The 12,978-nt window shown below is 46.9% G+C and overlaps 1 protein-coding gene across 1 annotated transcript in view; it reads left to right on the top strand.

The window, feature by feature from the left end:
• Positions 1–277: 277 nt before the first annotated feature.
• TCF7 (transcription factor 7) overlaps positions 278–12,978 on the top strand; it is a 72,121-nt gene continuing 59,420 nt past the window's right edge. The window contains exons 1-3 of the mRNA XM_050905335.1: positions 278–485; positions 578–644; positions 1,067–1,176. Coding sequence (XP_050761292.1) covers positions 282–485; positions 578–644; positions 1,067–1,176 — 381 coding nt within the window. The 5' untranslated portion in view covers positions 278–281. The remainder of the gene's footprint in view (positions 486–577; positions 645–1,066; positions 1,177–12,978) is intronic.

Below are 12,978 nucleotides of genomic sequence, written 5' to 3'. Positions count from 1 at the left end.
AAGAAGGAAAAACAATTATAATTCTTTTTTAAGGAAGGATTTAAAGGGAATTTGAAAAGGGGAAACAGAAGTTAAAGGAAAAAGTTTGAAAGTTGAAAAGGAAAGGGGAAAAAAAAAACTTTAAAAAGAAAAATTTCAAGAGGGAGCAAATTTTTTTTTCAAGGGGGGGGGGAAATTGAGGGAGGAAAAAAAATAATTGCGAAGGGCTTGATCCGGGCGGCGGAGAACAATACTCGCCGGGAAAGTTGCTGCGCGGCTCGGGAGGGAGCGGCGGGAGGAAAATGCCGCAGCTGGGCAGCGGCGGCGGGGACGACCTGGGGGCCACGGACGAGATGCTGGCCTTCAAGGACGAGGGCGAGCAGGAGGAGAAGATCCCCGAGAACGCCTTCACGGAGCGCGACCTGGCCGACCTCAAGTCCTCGCTGGTGAACGAGTCGGAGGGCAGCGGCAGCCCGGCCGCCGCCGCCGCCGCCGCCGACCCCGAGGTGAGCCGGGCCGCCCGCGCCGCCCCCGCCCCGGCCCCGCGCCCCCCGCCCCGCCACCCCCCGCTCTGCCTCTCTCTCTCCTCCCCATGCAGGCCATCAGGCGTGTGCAGGATCCGCAGAGGGTTTATCAGGAGAAGCTCCCGGACCACATGGATGATGGTTAGTCGCAGCGTCTCTGTGTGTGTGTGTGTGTGTTCCCCCCCCCCCCCGGTCCCTGGTCCCTGCTGGCCTCCCCCGGCTCGCCCCGTCCAGCCGAGCCGGCCAGGCACTCGCCATCCCCGGGATGGGTGAACCCCCTGGTCCCCGAGCCTGCCACCCTGCAGCCTCCGAGAGTGAGGGATGCCGGCCTGGCCGCCACAGCCTCCCCGGGGAAAGCTGCTCCTGTCAGCAATGAGGCTTCCCAATGCACCCCCTGTGGGACCCCGCACCCCCGGGGGACCCTGGCACCCCCCCCAACACCCTCTATGAGGAGTACAGGGCCGAGAGACTCCCCAAATGCACTGTAACCTCTTCAGGGCCCCCCGACAGGCAGAGAAATCACCTGTCGTAAGGCGAATCTTGATGGGGAACTTTAATTTTAGCAGGTATGAAGCATCAGGACCCAGGGATGTATAAAGGATCTGCGTATTCTGGCTACCCTTTCCTAATGCTCTCAGACCCTTATCTGCCAAATGGATCTATGTCACCTCTGGTGAGTCCATCCTCTCCTTATGGAGAAGTTTCGCGGCCTCTCTCACTGCTGAAGTATGTTGTAGGTGTTGTGCGGGCACCTACACGTGCTTTTTTCCTGACAAATTACAGCCCAGTTTCTAAAGTGTCCGGGCACTCTGCTGTCCAAGCCAAAGGGAGAAGGAGTGGGAAGGGGGAAAGATGCTCAGCAGCAAGTGCCTGCTTCACTCCAAATTTGCTGGAGGAGCTTCTTTTCCAGTCTCCCCATCCTCTAGGTTCGCCTTTACTCTTCCAGCAATCAAATCCTAATATCTAACGTAAAAATGCCCCTTCCTTTTTCTGGGTCACAGGCTTTGGAGGTGAGCAGCTTCTGGTGTCTGTGTTCGGGGATATGTCCCGCAGCTTAGCTTTGGTTTGATGCGTCTGCTTGTAAAATGGCCAGGTTTTGGCCTGCCTTCAGTTAGGGCTCTGTTGTGGATGATGGGCCAGAAAGTGGATCTTGTGCTTCTAAAATGGCAATAGAGGTTTTTAGGAAAAGGCTTAATGCTGCTGGAGGACTATTCCCGTCGTCTTCGTGTAAAGTTTTTTCCCTCTCGGGTCAAATCAGCTTTAGTAATTCTGTATATTCTAATGTTTATAAGTTTTGCTAGCTGAATAATTAAACTAAAGGCTTCTCTACAAAAGCTGTCTTCCCATCACCATCTCTATCAGAACTTCAGAAAATAAAGTCATGACATGGCAGCGGATAGTCAGTGCTTGTGTCGCTCCTGGGGAGCCGGCATTGCTATATTCATTTCAGACTTATTCTGTGTTTACAGTCAGTAAATGAGAACAGAACATCATTTGGTTTATTTCAGTTTTAGTCTTCAACCTGTGAAGGGATAAGGTTTAAGAGAATATATAATGCCCTCCTTAATTTCAACCCTTTGTTCACTAGAGGGGTAGGATGTTAAAATGGCGTTATGGCAAATGGATGGATTGTGGGGTATGAAACTCAAGTTAAAGTGTGATGAAATATTGCTCGCTGGAATCGGTGTCGTGTCCTCCCGCCCGACTCTGCTGGCCTGGGCGGCAGAAGGAGACAGGTCCCGCCATGAGCCTGCCCGTACCCCGGCACAGCCCTTCTTGGGGGAGCCAATTTCCTCGGCTGCAGACTGTTGTAACTTTGCTGAAGTCAGCGTGCAGATATTGAGGATCTGTCTCTAAATTTTGAAGTCTTCCTTCAGTTTACAGCAAGAAAAGATGTGTTTGCAAGGCAGGGCCAATATACATTACTGTAATCCAAATAAGCATTTCTTCTGTTGCTTCCCACCTCGTGTTCCTTCCTCCAGGTACCAGGTATCCTCCTCACCCCTGCTAAAATATGAAGCTGCTCTCTTCTTGATAAATTTTAAACGATGATATTCAATTTGTCTTATTTAAACGCATTTAGTTTGCTCCCTGGTATAGAATCTGGGTGAGTTCGGAGTTACATTAGCCCAGCAACTATTTGCTGTAGTAGGATATTCCTTTTAATCTTAAACCCTTACTAGATGGGCAACAAAGTGCAATAGCCTATTTATTAGCAATTAAGCTAAAAAGTAGATTGTGGTTTGTCAATCGCCTTTCCCCTTGAAAATGTAATAAAAACCCAAGAGGTTACTGTCGGAGCAACAGACAGGAGTAAATAGACCGTGGAGAACTCGAAGGGGAGAAAACTGAGTAGCAGAGAAGGAAAGATCCTGTCCCCTTGAGAGCCACAGAAATCACCCACTGCCTCAGCCAGCTTTACTTAGGCCTGTTCGGATCCTGCGGTGGTTTATGTTGCGTGACTTAAAAAGCTGATTTGATGTTTTCAGCTAAAAATCGGTTACCTAACAGACATGGGAAGATTTTTTTCTTGACTTGGTTTTTCGACTTGGTACAATAGCTATTCCGATATATCTTTCTGGGCAATTTTGTCTTCTATTTATATTGACTGTGCAAAGGTTATCATAGTAAATTATGTATTGCTCTCATATAGATTTATTGCTACTGTGTATATTATATAAAGTGTGGGCTATAATCTGGTGGCTGCTTCCAATAATTGAGGAGGTCAGATCTGTGACCGAAGATTGCAGATACTTAACCATCCATAAAAGTGTGTTTAATTAATGCTTTAGCACAAGCAGAGTCGGGGAGGAGGGTTGTGTGACTGAATGGGATTACGTATCACAGTCATGCGTGCACTTGATAGTGGAGATTGCATTTTGGTTAATGAGGCTTCCTGGAAATGGTTGTTTGCAGCTAGGATGAATTTCAGAGTCTTCAAAAAATAAAAATTAAAAAATTAACCCAGGAGTACTTTGGCAAACTGTCAGGGCTTTACATTTACCTGATTGAAAAATATAATACAGCTCCCTGAAAGACGAAGGGCAGCCGGCACCGAGGCTGCGGGTTGAACCCCCGCCCTGCGACGCACTGTAAAACCACTTTTTTTTTTTTTTTTCTTTTCTGTGGGCTCCCTCCGAACCCCGGCAGGGTGCTGCGAGCGGCACTGGAGCCGGCCCGGAGCGCCTGCCTGGGTGGGTGTGTCGCTACCAGCATTACCGACGTGCTGCTTTCCTTTTTTTCTTTCTTATTTTCTCAGCAGCATCACTTTTGCTTTGTTTCCCTCAAGGTGGTTGTAGCCCGCTAACTGTTACATGGCTCACCCCAGCATCCTGCTAGGCTCCCCGCATCTCCCCAGCCAAAATTGTCTCTTTTTACCAAAACACACCCACTTGTGTTATTTACATGCTCTGATGTTGCTCCGGAGTGATGCACTAAACGCCTTTGGGTACCTGACATCAGCAGCAACGCCAAGCCCAGCTGATGTCCCCAGCAAGCAGCAGGATGTGGCAAGAGCCCCCCCGCAGCGGGCAGATCCCGGGCGTTCGGCTCGGTGGCCCACCTTTGCTGCAGGTGGCAAACACTGGTTTAGGGTAATTCAGCTGGAGTGATGCTGGTTTGAGCATGCACAAGTAGCCTGGACTGGCAGTAGAGCTATCAACGAGAGAAAGGAGGGCTGGGGGGTGGCCAGGGCGCGCAGGTGAGGGTGCCCCTGGAGCTGGGGACAAGGCAGCGGGCTGAGCCCGGGTGTCCCGTGTTTTGGGAGCGTGCTGTGAACTGAACCCCCGTCGGCTGGCCGGGCCGGGGAGGGCACGCTCCCGGTCAAGTCCGTTAAGAGCATTTCCGCGCAGACTGTGCATGCATCTGAAATCTCGAAATTTTGCAAGGCACCAGGAGAACCGTTTCTCACCCGGCTCTCAGGTGTCGCATGCATGGCGGTTCATGACTCTGCTTTGACTCTCCCGACTCTTGCAAAGTCCAGCTTTTCCCAGAGTGGAATATATAGGATTTGCCAGTTAAAAATCTGCAAGAAACTTCCAAAGAATATTAACAAGTTGAGGAACTGTTTTTCTAAATGAAATATAAAATCATAAAACTATATCCTTTTTTAAATAGTACAAATGACTTTAAATCAAATTAAGGTACATCCTTAGTAAGAACATCAGCCTTTTAGGTGGTTACAAACATTAGAGGTCAGACATGGTCAAACATGTTAACACTTTGATCAGATTAAAATATTTTTCTTGCTACAGTTGTATAATTGAGTTTAGACCCGAGGGGGTTTTCTGAACATTGTTATATCTTGTACCATGTGGTAGTTAAATGGTAGAAGGAGCACTTATAAGTTCCTTTAAGTTCCTTTTGTAAATAGGTTTATAAAATAGGGGAATGAGCCGTGCTGTCCCGTATGTAGGGCACAAGCTCTCCCCTCTCCAGTCGATGGGAGAGCTCCTGGGGGAGCTCTTCACACCTTCTGTGCACCTCTGTTGCGTGTAGTGAGCGTGTGAGGTGTGTGAAGGCAGAATTCAAATGTTCCATATATAAAGCTGAGCCACTGGACTTTCTGTCTGTGTGAGAAACAGAGGTCCAAGAGCCTCTATTTCTTTGGAAAACAGACACTACCTCATTTTCTTAATTATTAAGTTGTCTAACCAGAGCTCGCGTAGGAGCAGAAGAGTAGTGGTACCTTCCCAAGCTCTGCACATTTCGAGTCCCCAAATGAGATGGCAGGCCTTGGAAATAATGCCGACGTTCAGAGCATGCTCCCTGTGGGCCGCCGGGCTCCTCGAGCTCGGTTCCTTTTCAGTGGGTTTGAAATGTCCCCTTGGGCAGGGCAAGATGAAAGTGCAGTTGCTGCTGGCCTGGGGCCACAGGTCCCGAATATCTCACATGAGGTCAAAAAGCAAGGAGCTGAAAGTCTCCTGCTGCCCTTTGCAGGACAGAAGCTCAAGCAGCAGCAGCTGAGCCCTGGGACATGGCCACTTCTCCAGCAGCCCCTTTGCCCCAAGGCTGCTCCATCCCTTTGCGGGAGGAGGCTGTTGCCCCCGCAGCAGTTAGCGGAAGGAAATCTGTAGCTCAGCTGCTTCTCTTCGAGAGATCTTTCTGTCCCAGCTTGCACTGTCAGGGCAATAGTCTAGTATTGCTTTTTCCTGTGTCGAGTTCTGATCCTGTTGAAACCAGTGGCAAAACTCCCCGGAGTCCCTGTGTGATGGGGATTTGTTGCTGCGAGAGGGCTGCTGCATCCCTCTCCAGATGTTGCGCGTGGAGGGAGGGCAGCTGCAAGCAAACAGTAGCTCCGCGTGTTCCCCGCAGTGCCTGCTGCTGTGGGAGAGCAGCATCGCCGGCAGCATCCCAGCCAGGTTCCCTGGCAGCTACGGGACCTCGCTGGGACAGTACTCTGTCGCCACGAATTGTTATATTCCCGGCAGAAAGCGTTAGGAGTGCGGTGGCTGTTGATGGATGTCCTGGCAGACAGACAGATGAGTAATTTGTTCCCTCCTGACCAGAGCGAATCCACTTCTTCCAGCTCTTCTACCTAGCTTGAAATAGGATAATGGTGAAAATAATTTTTTATATTAAAGCATAATGTCGGATAGGTGGATGTACCAAGGCACAGGGCTTCCGAGGTCATTTATTGCATGTCTGATTCAGCCTTGGTTCCCCCCCAAGGAAAATTCTTGTGTTAATTTCTGAGTTCATATCACACCCTCAATTTTGAAGCAGAACTTCCCTTTGAAATAAATTAGAGAGTTCTGCTTAAGAAGCAGTGACATGATACAGCACTGCCTGTGTGTGGTCTAATATAACCTTATTTTTAAAATTGTTTGGAATGAAAAAAAGAGAAAGAAAAATGTCACAGGGAAACAAAAGCAAGTTTTATGTAAATCCATGCATGTGAATAAGTGTGCACGTGATTCAGGCAGTTCAACAATATCTGCTCGCCCACTGGGATTCCTTCGCAGGCTACCTTGGAACTGGCTTCCCAGGCACGGGATGCTTTGTCGGTGGGGAGTTGCTATGAGATATGTATGGTAAAGGCACCGTTCCTGCAAGCTTGAACTGTTGCTGTTTGTGGAACGTTATTAGCTCAACCGGTTGCAAATTCAGAGAGAAAAGCAAAAACCTAACATCAACCCAAGCTCCCAAAGCTCATCCACGTTAATGATTAATATTTTTGAAATTTTAACTGTGAAGAACAAAGTGATTTGGGGGCTAGCGGTGCATAACGTGTCCAAGATGAAGGAACATTGCTCGGTCTGGTATCCAAAGCTGTAACCGAGAAAAGGAGGGAGAGGCGGGAGGGCGGCGAGGAGCTCTGCAATGTGCTCATGTGTTGCCTCGCAGCTTGCAGTCCCTCTCCTGCCATAAGTCTACAGGCACCATGAAATTCCTGCGTTCGGGTGGAAACTCTCAAATCCATACGGTTGGGTGTGCTGGCATTTGCTGCTCCGAGGTACCCGTTCAAGTAACCATGCGTGTGTTCCCGTGAATAAACAGACATTGCCGACTCCGTAGGGATGACTCTGTTGACTGCTCTCATGGATCATCTGTGCAGGGCCAGATCCTAATCGCAGGCTGAATCCCTCTCTATCTCTAGCGTGATCTGCAAGTGAAGCAGGTTTTCAGGATACGGGTGGTGTGAGCTGCACACCTAAGATTGCAGTCTGGTCCGGACTGTGTGTATCTGTGTGTACATGACATGACGGTTATTGGTAGAGCACAGTCAAGTGCTGAGACACATCAACAGTTTTGAGGAAACATCTACGGCTTGCCATTAATTTCACACCCGCAGTTCTTTGTCTGCCCTTTGGCTGTGAGTGATTCAGCAAGGCCGAATTTAGACTTCGTTTCGTAGGGGTTGGCCTTTGAGCCCCCTCGCTAATTCACCGTAGAGAAGGTGAAGGAAAGACCCGTTCATCTGTGAGCATCGTGTATGCTCACGGGGAGGCTGTGCTGGACAGGGTGTGTTTGGGTGAACAACAGTTGAGCACGTGCTGCCATTGAGTTACTAAAATCTCCTGCGCCATGTGTGAGTTACATATTCCTCAAGGATTGTCTTCTCCTGTCTGTTGCATTGATTTGAAGAGGGACTAGATGCCAGACATCCCCAGCACTGTCCTCTTGGAGAGGGCATTGCCACTGCGGGAGCTTCTCTCCATCCCACCCTTCTGAGGCTTTGGGCTGTCCGCAGCCATCACGTAACGCCTCTGCTTTCGTTTGCTGCTCATTTCCTTGGTTTCTCATGCCTTTGCCGCTCCAGCTCACTGCTCTTGGTGCCAGGAGATGGCTTATGTCAGCATCTCTCCCAGCCTGATGTATACAGGCTCTTACCTCATCATTTACCAATGGTGGGTGGAGGGCACAGAAATAGGAGAGTAGGTACAAGTTGCTTCCTGAACTCTTTGCAGAGCCGCTGCGGCAGGGAAAACTTCTCAGCCTGACCAAATCCCAGGTTGGTGCCAAGCTGGGACGCGTGAGTCCCCCCACAGGCTCTTCATGTGCTATTCTTCCAAATCTCTCTTTAAAAAATAGGCTATAACATGATACTTGCTCATTAGTGTCTGTTTCTGGAGGATGAAACAAAGGTTCGGTAGGAGGACGGGTGACTCAGAGGGTTGGTAACAGGATACAGAGCTGTTCCTTTCCTAGTTTCCAGTTTTAATCCAGCTGAATCAGTAAAGACCGAACGCCTATTCTGTCTGCTGGCTTGTCCAGCGGTCTGTCTGGGAGGGCACGGCTCCCTCCAGCCCCCAGGCAGGGCGAGTGTTTCGTGGTGTGAATGATGAGATGTCCTGGGAACCTGCAAAGTCTGTACCAAACCCTCTCTGAATATCAACTGAGGTCTTCGTTCTCGCCTTGGGACTGCCAGTTCAGCACATGCTGCTGGCTCACAAACCCACCTACTTCGTTTCTTAAAGGAAGTGATTGCAACATCATGCACCTCTGAGTCTTGATTACAGCAGGATCTTTTTCTTGGTCACCTCCCAATCATCTTGGACAAAGAGGTCTCACCTTCACCTCCTGACAGAGCAACTTCTCACTGCTCTGTCCTGTGCTGCTTTCTCTGATTGTTGCCTTTGGGTCTTTATGACCGTTGCCAAAGTTATGAAGGACTATTCCACCACCACTGCCTCTGTGAAGTGGTTTCACGGAGAAAGCGGGACATCTGGTCAACACTGAGGATGAGGAGGGTTAGCAAAACCTGGCAGAATTAGCAGTACCCATCCAGAGCATCCTGCTGGCTGGAGGTGCTGGGCAAGAGGTCACCAACGTGGCTTTAAGCCACCGCTCCTCTCTCATCCGCTGCTTCTGTGCTAAACACAGCTCTGCTGCAACGAAAAGAATCTGGTTCATTGTGTTTCACGGGGTCCCAAAATTAGTATTTTGTTAAACAAAACAATAAACTCAACAATGCTGTGGTAAGTTTTTGAAACCGAAGTAAAGCTGGATACTAGAATCTAGAGCACTTTTCCCCTCCGGTTATAACAACTTTAAATTTGATTAAATGATAGGCAAAAAAACGTCTCAACAGTATCTCCTTTGTTCCATTGAGAATCTGGAACTATAATATACAAAGTAGACGTCTGCCTTGAAGAGCTACGTAGTAATCATGGACTGACCAAAAAAAGACTTTTTTTTTTTTTTTGGTGATTCAACTTGTATGTTATATGTTGAATTTTTTTTTCTGCTGTGGTTTGCTCTGAGGAATAGCATACACGAGCGTAAACAGAGGTTCTCCTCTGATGGGACTTACACAAAGGCAAAATGTGAAAGCCCAAGATCATAAAGTATGCTTGACTCAGCACGAGGGGGCTGCAGTTATAAACACACTTGTGGAAGAAGTGCTGGGGAGATACTCTTCCCAGCAAAATGCTCAGAAAGGATCAGAAATGTGAAATTCTTATTCTAACACTGAGGAGATGGCACTGCGGAGATTGCTTTCATGTTTAGGAAATAAACCATCATAAGATCTACCACATGAGAATTTGTTGTTCTTAGCATGGAGAGGCTGATGAGTTGGTTCTCATTACGTGCTGCTGCCCTGGAATTACTGGCGCGGGAGTGGAGATACCAAGGAGTCGTCGTTGTCTTCTACAAACCTCGCTTTGTGTGACTCTGCCCTAGAAGAAGAAAGGCCGATTCTGATGTGGGAGACAGTGCACAACCCCTGACACCAGCATACCCGGGGTCGAAATTTGGCCTTTGAGCTTTGGCTTCCTGCTATAACTTACAGAGTGTGGCATTGCTAGCTTTGAAATCCGACCGTCCAAAGGGATGCACGGATTCAGAAATCCAGGTGACGTTTTGTGGGATCTCATCGTGCTGTGCTGAGCGTCCCTTTGGGACAGCCAGTGCTGTCACATAGGATAAATTAAAATATGCGTATGAACCCTAAATCCAAAACAGAAGCAATAATATAAAATAAGAAATAAAATTAAAAAAACCACCCAAACCTTTTTGTTTAACTTTCTCTGATACAAAGCAATTTCTCCAGGACTGTACACCATATGAAACACATTATAAATGCTCTTGTAAAATCCACATCATTATACCACATGAAAGGCTGGGTCCTAAAAATAGCCATTCAGAGAGGATGCAGGCTAGTAGCAATTTCGGTGATCATGAAATAGTTGTGTTGACATCTCTATGCATGCACACCCACAGAAAGCTTTGACTTTTGAATATTCTTAGCAACATTTGTGCTTTATGGAATTTTCCACGTTCTGGTCCCATGAATAGTCCTTTACCCAGTGGTGTTCCCTTCTGATCTTATTCCCGTGTTTCTGATTTTACTCCCTGATTTTATTGAGAAAATGGGTAAATGATTTTTATTTTTTTTTAATTTTGCATGAAACCCTTTCCTTGCTATCAGTTTGACGGGGTTGACAGTATCGGTTGTACTTCCCTGTCTCCTATCAACGGAAATATTTTCTTTTTCCTTCAATAGACACACACATCCCTGGTATTTTGGAGGGCTAATTGTCACAATGTAAACCTAGAGCATTAGATGATAACACGAGGAGCTGCCACATCTACCCGGCCTTTGTATCTGCTATAGTATTCAAAAGAAAGTAAATGAAATCTGCAGTAATTATACAGTAATGTATCCACAACAAAAAATTTCTTCCTCGTCCCAGCGATCAGAACTTGGCTTTTGTTTTGAAACTCCTGGCTTTGGTGTGTTTGCAGCGAAGCCCTGGCTGGGATAAACTGCCATAGCTCTGGGATAGACAACAGAGTCCTGCCAATTGATATCACTCGAGATCTTTTTGAAGAGCTCATCAGATTTTATTTTATTGCTGTTGTGTTTTGGTTTTAGCTTGTTATTTGTTTGAAATCATTACTATAGGGTTAGCTTTCTGAAAAACATTTGAATCTTCAGTGCTGATCTCGTGTTTGCATTTTTCTTTTATAAGTACAGATGGGGATGCTGGAGATGTACACCCTCAAACATGAGGATGTCTGAAGGTTGTGGTTTAAGCCTGTCCAGGGTTTTAAGTGTGTGGCCCGTCTAAAGCCAGTTGGAAACAGTCTATTTACTCAAAATAAGTTTGCTTTTGGAATCGGAGCAAAATCTTTGGAGATAGCGAATGAAATAATAGGGTGTTGAAGAAAATTATATTGCTTTTTAAATAGCTGGCACAAAAATCATTAAGTCTGAAGTTTCATTCAAATCAGATGTAGCTGTGGTTGTAATGGGGCAGGACACAAACTCTTCAAGCAATGCAACTCCGAGTGATTCACTGCGAGACTTACAGTCGTTCTCCGCGTTGCTTTAACGTAAGGGCAGCTCTTGGCCTTTGTCCAGCTCTGGAGTCCTTTTCCAATGGAAACATGCTCTCAAGTGTTTAGATCAATCAGTTGAATCCTTGCAGGCTGTTAGCAACTTTGAAGAATCAAATACTGTAAAATGACATCACAGAAATGTGCTTGCTGTTGCTCATTTAGCTCCCTAAAACAGCTGGACCGGGCGACATGGGAACACCTTGACAAGGCAGTAATTTTATCTAAACCTCAGAGAGTAAATGCATTCATTTCTATACGCAGTCGGCAGTAATTTAAGGATGTATTTCCAACTAAGTGCTAAGACATTTTGGCTCGTGTTGGCATACATGCTCTGTATAATGCAACAGATACTGGTGTTTAGAAAAAGCTGAAAAGTTTTGAACACTTCTGGCTTGAAGTTAACATTGTGCCTAAGCCCTTTTGTGTTTTCCATAATTAATTTGATGGCTGAAACCAGGGTTATATTTGGCAATGTAAGTTTTTTACTATTCTGGTGAACTCCGCTTTTCCTGCTAGGAGCAAAATTCAGGTAAAAACACTAAATGTGTGCTGCCTGGGACTTCTGACAGCACTTCAACACAAGAGTTGTCGTAGAGGAAATTTAATTTCTTCACTCAAGAGGACAGAAAATTACCTAATATATTAGTGCCAGTTGCTTGGTTATTGGCATTTACTGAAAATAGTATATAACTACATGCATATATTTAAACTTTGCAAAATAAAATGGTTTAAAATTATAATATACTATTTGTACTGCTCTAGTACGTGGATCTGCATATAAATGCATACTGAGGGATGAGGCAGGCTGCAGAGAATCCCTGAAAGATCAGCTCCCGTATCCGAAAGCATCACTCTTCATCCAAATTCTCTTCTAAAAACAGCGCAGTGGTAAATGGCTGACTCCCGGGCGGGTGCGTTGCTGTTTGCCGTGGGTTGGAGCTGCCTCTCTCCTGCCTGCGCCCCGGGAGTTCGTTTGATACGGAGCCGAGCGATCCTCTTACCGGCGAGCACCAGGTGCCGTGTCAGACGCGTGTAAATAGCCAAATAAACAGACATTAGTAGCACCAGTTGTTTATGTGTTAACACAGGATGTTCTCAAAATCAGGTAAGAAGTGAGGCATGTTACCAAGTTTTATAGCAGAGGAACCGGATAGTCTTGTAACTGCCGTGCAGGGCTGCGGCGGAGGAAGCGTGGTTTTATCCCAGCTTCTGCTCCCAGTCCCCCAGGAGCTTGTTTTTCCGTGACTCAGTTTCCCCCAGGAGCGTTTCGAAGCTTTATTGTTCCATGTGTAAGCGATGTTCGGAGAGCACTGCAGGGAAAGCCACGTCGATGCTGAAAAAAAGCCATAAAATCCAACACAGGCTGCTGCGAGAGGGGATGTTTCAGAAACGATCAGAGAAGGACTAGCCAAAAAGAGTAAGCTGTGCTGCTTATTAGACCATTTACTTCAAGATATTAAACAAATTGCAATTTCATAATCTTTTAGCAAGTTGCAGGTGGCCCTAAAACCACAACTCCTTCAAGGCGATTGGCATCTTTTCTCGCTTTAAAAACAAATCGCCTTTTCAGCCTAAACGGTAATTTCACAGAGTGGCATTAGTTGGATGGGAACGATGATCGGATGGTCCAACACATTGTCTCAAATACACATGCCGCACAAATCCACCCTATTAAACCGAGGACAAA

Source organism: Gymnogyps californianus, chromosome 14, assembly GCF_018139145.2.
Source record: "Gymnogyps californianus isolate 813 chromosome 14, ASM1813914v2, whole genome shotgun sequence".
NCBI lineage: Eukaryota > Metazoa > Chordata > Aves > Accipitriformes > Cathartidae > Gymnogyps > Gymnogyps californianus.
Note: the sequence above shows the minus strand (reverse complement) of the source record. Positions and strands in the feature narration are given on the sequence as shown.